Source organism: Rhodamnia argentea, unplaced genomic scaffold (assembly GCF_020921035.1).
Source record: "Rhodamnia argentea isolate NSW1041297 unplaced genomic scaffold, ASM2092103v1 Rarg_v2.32, whole genome shotgun sequence".
NCBI classification, from domain to species: Eukaryota; Viridiplantae; Streptophyta; class Magnoliopsida; order Myrtales; family Myrtaceae; genus Rhodamnia; species Rhodamnia argentea.
The window spans coordinates 19016-25000 of record NW_025955880.1 but is presented as its reverse complement, the minus strand read 5'-3'; the positions used below and the strand labels follow the sequence as shown (position 1 = coordinate 25000).

The 5985-nt window shown below is 44.0% G+C and overlaps 1 protein-coding gene across 1 annotated transcript; it reads left to right on the top strand.

The window, feature by feature from the left end:
* Nucleotides 1-4464: 4464 nt before the first annotated feature.
* Nucleotides 4465-5748, top strand: LOC125313449 (ribosomal protein S7, mitochondrial). The gene has a single exon (XM_048273189.1). It carries the CDS (start codon nucleotides 4588-4590, stop codon nucleotides 5143-5145), a length of 558 nt encoding a protein of 185 aa, XP_048129146.1. The 5' UTR covers nucleotides 4465-4587; the 3' UTR covers nucleotides 5146-5748.
* Nucleotides 5749-5985: the final 237 nt, after the last annotated feature.

Below are 5985 nucleotides of genomic sequence, written 5' to 3'. Positions count from 1 at the left end.
TTATATATTGACAAGTGGATCTCGAGTGCCCGCCACCCTGAGGGATTGATTACCCAGAAATCGATCGATTGCCCACCGCACCCGGCCATCTGGAGAGTCTGATTTATGCTTCTCTCCGGGCTAAAGGAGGTAAGGAAGAACGAACTCTTCAATCGGTTAGTCAGACTTTGATTTCGACAACTCTGAACCAAGTGAGCATTGAACAAGCCTTTCTTCCCCAGCCGGGGGGGAATAGAGACAACAACCATTCAGGGAATTTCGCGGGAGGGAAGGGGTGCTGGTTTATCTGAAAGGATTCCTATTTGTTTGAAGGTCTAAAGGTGGGACGCAGTCTGCCATGGTAGAACTAAACTCTACAAATGTCTGAATAACAGAATAAGGTCTCCACCTGATTGATGGGACTCAGAGAGACCATCTTGAGAAAAAAGTATAAAAAGGGCAGGCTATCAAAGCCATACGTGACCTTCGTTCATAGATTCCACTACTTCACTGAACCACTTTTCTTATTATTGGTTTTTAGCCCTTGGAGAGTACGTCCTCTGGCCAAGACGTGGTGAAGAATCTGACGAACGTGGAGCAGCAAAGCTTCTTGCGTTCCGATCCTAGAGAACAAGTGCACTATCTAAAAAAAGAATCTTCTCCGTTGTGGCCTGGTTAGGACTGTCCTCACTCTACATTGTCCACCCTAGTTTAGGTTAAGTAGACGGGGATATAGGCACTTCGGATGGAAAGACGGATGAACAAACCCCAGACCCGTCACTTTGTTTTGGCTTTTGGTCCGCTACGGTATGGGAGGACACAACCCTTGGTGCTCCACCCATCCGTGCGCTATGGATGGTGTCATCGTACAAGAAGAGACTACTGAAGGAAGGAGGTTCACGATTTGACATAAATAGGTAAGCCTTAGGGGCAGCCAGCGGCGAAGATCCTGACCATGGAGACCATGGGGATAACCTGGTAACAATGATACGGAAAGCAAGTCTTCGATCTTACAAAGAAAGGCGATGGCTCGAAGACCTCGTCTCTAATGCTTTTGCCTTCCACGAGACCGTACCTGTCAGATCTGAAGATCGCTAAGGCGAGGGACAAGTCTATGATAGTTGTTTAAGTGATTCACGAAAGACGTCCTACCAAGTGGTGGAATTTTGTAAAAGAAGAGTCGTCTCATTTCCGTACTTCTTCGTTCTTTCTAATTCATTCACTTCAAGGCTGGTTCTGAACGCCGCGTAACATCATCATCAAGAGAGATCCCTTCACGGCACACTTTCAATATATTTTTTCCTTATCGACTACATGTACATTGACGCATCGAAACTTTCTTTCGAAAGTGAGATCACCACTGGCTTGAAGAAGGAGTGAAAGATCACTCCTAAATGCAACCGTTCTATTATATACGATAGCACTTCGCCATGGATGATACGATAACCTTTCTTGCTCGTTTCTTGATTGAAATTCATTTTTTTTACTTTTTTATTTTCGAAGTGAAGTAGAAGCACCCATTTTTATTGGTTGAATAAGAGGTGAATCATCCTATTGGTATCTCCGAAATGTTTTGCGCTCACACTCCTTATGGTGAACAGGGCTATTGATTGGATTTAGAAAAGAGAGTAGGTCCCCGCAAGAAATGGGATAATCGATCTTTCTATCTTACGCAAGTTCTGCTTTTTCTTTATTCGTTCTGAGGCTTGCTTCTCTTATTTAAGACATTTTTATAATTAGAAAAGGTTAGCTGAATCGCCTGTAGCAGAGTTGATTTATGGTATCCCCTTCCCTCTATGCTAACTTAACTCCCCGGGGAGAAGAAAGATATGACTGAGAGCCAAAGCTTCATGCTGACTTGCCAAGCAGCCAATTCCGTCTTCATCCATAAGAAATAAGTAAAAAGACGACGCGGGTGAACCGGGTTACTTACGATCTCTCTTTACGATATTTCGACTGAGTTCTCTTTCCCTATCCGCTTTTTGCAGGTGCAGATGAAGAAGAAGTCTCGCCTCTCCTTGATTAAAGAGTGGTGGGGCCAGGTGAAAAAGCCGTATGCACGAGACAAGCATATGACACCAACCAAAAGTACTCTTTCGGAATCAGGTTAGTCAAAGGTCAGGAGCTCAATCAAAACTAGCTACACTTGCCTCTCTTAAGATTTTTTCTACTTTCCTCCGTCCGTTGGTTGGTTTAGCAACCAAAAGAATATTCTGCCCTTATGCGACAACTCAAAAAGGCTATGCCTGCTGATAAATAGATGATCAGCATTTTGAAGTATCTCAAGGACCGACCTAATGTCTTTCTCTATCCTCTTCTTTACCCGGTAAGACGCACCCTGATCCTACTTCTATCTCATCAGACCTCTTAAGGCGTAGGATCTGGCCCTGCCCCAAGGTAGGTAGGTTTATCCTCACTCGGTCGCCTCTTCTCCTACGGCTTTCATCTCGATTGCTTTCTAGAAAGTGTACATGGGGTACCTAAAAAACACGATTTGTTTTAGCAATAATTGCCATTTCAAGCCTTTTTTGAATTGAGTGATGATGCCCTAAAAAAGAGGGGAATAGGTATGTCCAGTGCAGGGCTCAAGGTCAAATCGGTACCTTTAGGGCTTTCTTTTGCCTGTCAACAAGAGATCGGGATCAAAACCAATAGGTGGAAGCAGAGTGCTTTTCAATCAGTAGGTAAACTCTGACTTGCACGGATAGCTGGGAAAGAAATTATATTAAATAAAGAAGATGCTACGTATCTGCTGTAACCACCGATTCTACGATCTAAAAATATTTTGTTTTTTCGGAGAAGAAGATGTGGATGCTACAGCCGCTATCACTTTGGCTGCAGGAGTCAAATGGAATAAAATCATCTACGAGAGAGTTCCTAAGTTTTGTTCCCACTGCATGCTTTTAGGCCACGACAAAGAAAGATGCATTCCCTGGACCACCCTTGAACTCCACTCGTATAAAACAAGTTTTCACTATCAAGAGACCCCTTGGTCCCTGTTCTCGATTCTGCTTCAACTACGGAGAGTGTGCTCTAACCGGCCTTCCCCCTTATGGTCAACAAGCTCTATTACTCTAGTCGTTTACTCATGGAAGCAAGCCAGTTCCACGGCATTCACTTATTTGCTTTTAGGATAGGGTGGATGGAATGAAAGGAGAAATCAGAACCAAGTCAAGATCCGATTAGCAGCATTGGCAAGGTTAGCTGGTAGGTAGGTTGTTTTTTCTTTCGGTGGGTGGAACTATCGATTCAATCCAAAGGCTAGGAATCGTCTGATCCTATGCCGACACAATTACAACTAATACCTAAAGGTTAAATAGTCCTTCTTTGCCTCTGGTTCATTACCTTCTGTAGTAAGTCATCGCAAGCTCCTCGCCTTCAGCCATCAAGCCTCGAAGTAAGAAGATTGACTATTGGGATAACGAAGATATGAAAATGTTTAAGATCGATTGGAGATTCCAGGCTAAGAAGGCTTAGTAGAGTGCTTGAAGAGCGAAAGGGAGTGCGCTTAGTGATCCAGTTCCTTTATTAAGGATAAGATAAGTAGGGGAAATACTACATATTAGGGGAGTTCTACTAGTGCCCAATAGCTAGATAAAGTGAAAGAAGTCGACTCAAGCCATTCCTCTTATTAAAGCTTTTTGCTTGTTTGCTTGATTTATTACTATATCTTATCGAACTATAATAGAAGCCACTTTATCAGCAGGCTTCCAGGTTCGCAACAAGACTCTTCTCTGACTTTCACAGCGGAAACCCAGATAGAACTTTGACTAGAGCAGCTAAGATAGAGCATAAATCCAGTTCTTTTAGTGAGTGAGGAGGGAATCAATCTTGAATAACCATTCAATTAGAACACACAAGTACTAGAGCAGCAACCCGCGGAGCTTTAACTGGAAGAGCGGAGCAGCGCAGAAAGACAGACTTCCACACGGGGGGAAGGGGATCCTCGAAGGGGAGAGTCCGTGAATAACTAATATCGCAACATAAGATGAGTAAAGAGAGAGGGGAGGCAAACTCGATAACCGAGCCCGGAAAGGCAATCACACTTCTCTTTTCTCTGTACCGGGCATCTAATTTATCAAGACAGTAGGGACACTGGAAGGGCTTCCCATTTCATACCCGATAGAAGCAATGAGCTCAAGTGCTCTTTACTATAAGCACAGGAAGGGAACCGATAGCACCGAGAGCGCACGAAAGCTCTTTTCTCTTTAGTGGGTTATCTCAGGCTTTATTGGAGTGCGTAGGTTCGCTACTATCTTGAATAGCTAAGAAAGAGCAGAGCGAAAGTGATTCTCTCAAGACGTACGGGGAAGCTCTTCCGTATGTACCGCGGGAGGGGCACCTAATTTCTTCACCGATAGATAACTTAAGGGAAGGGATTCACATTCCTTTACCTAACCCAACCGGAAATCGAATTTCATATGCCACAACTGAACCCGTGGAAGGGGAGATTACTTGAGACCCGAAGGGAATGAAATAGAATACCTTTACCGAAAGAAGGGCGGTCCTGATTCCGGGACGGAGCCCTATGACGCGAGAGTGTAGACTCTTGAACTCAGGGAGCGAGACCCTAAAAAGTTCAAGAAGCTATGAACTCGGAAAGGAAAGATGGAAACAGGGGAGTTGGCTGAAAAAGATGGACAGTCAGGATTGCGTAATATCAATTTATCGGCCTCGTCATCGAAAGCGGCTTCCAATTGCTCGGAAATTCTCAGCTATATGGGGGGCTTGGATGGTGAGCAAAAACAATTGATCAAGAAGTTGGTCAACTTTCGGATGAAAGAAGGTAAAAGAACGAGAGTTCGTGCTATTGTTTATCAAACTTTTCATCACCCAGCTCGAACTGAAGGCGATGTAATCAAACTTATGGTTGACGCCGTAGCGAATATAAAGCCCATATGCGAAGTGGAAAAAGTAGGAGTTGCAGGTACTATTGTTGATGTCCCTGGGATTGTAGACAAGGATCGTCAACAAACCTTAGCTATTCGTTGGATCCTTGAAGCAGCTTTCAAACGACGTATAAGCTACAGGATAAGCTTAGAGAAATGTTCATCTGATGAGATACTGGATGCTTACCGAAAGAGGGGAATTGCACGTAAGAAAAGGGAGAATCTTCATGGACTGGCTTCCACCAATCGAAGTTTCGCGCATTTCAGATGGTGGTAAAGTGAGACCACATAAAGAGCTCTTCCTCATTCAGTCAGATTCTTCAGTAAGATATGCTTTGACCTTTTTCCTTTTTGTTTGAATCTTCATATAGAAAGCCGGCCTTCCTCATACTCCTCCCCTCATTCATTGAGTTGGAGGAATCCATAGGAGGCCGGCCCGTTATCCATTGCATGAAAGAACCTTTCTTTCTATGACTTCTCTTTTGCCTCAGGTCGAATGAATGAATACGAAAGGGAGATCAATCAAACAAAAAAATAGGCCATGAATGAAGAAGTAGTGGGCCTTTAACCCTCTTTCGTCTGACTCGGGGAGCTGATCTGATAAATGCACTTCAAAGGGAGGGCTTCTTGATGTATGCTATATGGCCGGGCATAAAAGATTTTGAAGTTAGTTAGGTCAAAAAGAAGAGGTAGAGAGAGAGAGAGAGAGAACAGAACGGAACCGATAGCCCCGAATTATGTCAGGGCAAGAGAAAGAAAAGTAAGGACTCTCGTTTTACGCATACGCATATAGGCTGTGAAAAAGAAGTCCATTTGTATAATAGAGAAAGAGAGTGATTCGTCTACTTTGTTAATAAGGTAACGGAACGAATTTCAAGTACTTCGTAGGACGCCTCCGTTTGCTAAGATGTGCTTCCACATCGTGAGCTTTAGTGCACTTGTCGTCGAATCCCCCTTCCAACAAGGTTTTGGGCAGGAGTATCGACGACAAGTCGTGCCTGAAGTTGTTCATGCACATCTTGAGGAGCTCTTCCTGAGTCAACTTCTGGGGACAGGCAAAAGTAAGGGCTCGCCACCTTGCAATGAACTCCGTGACAGGTTCATTATCCCTTTGCTT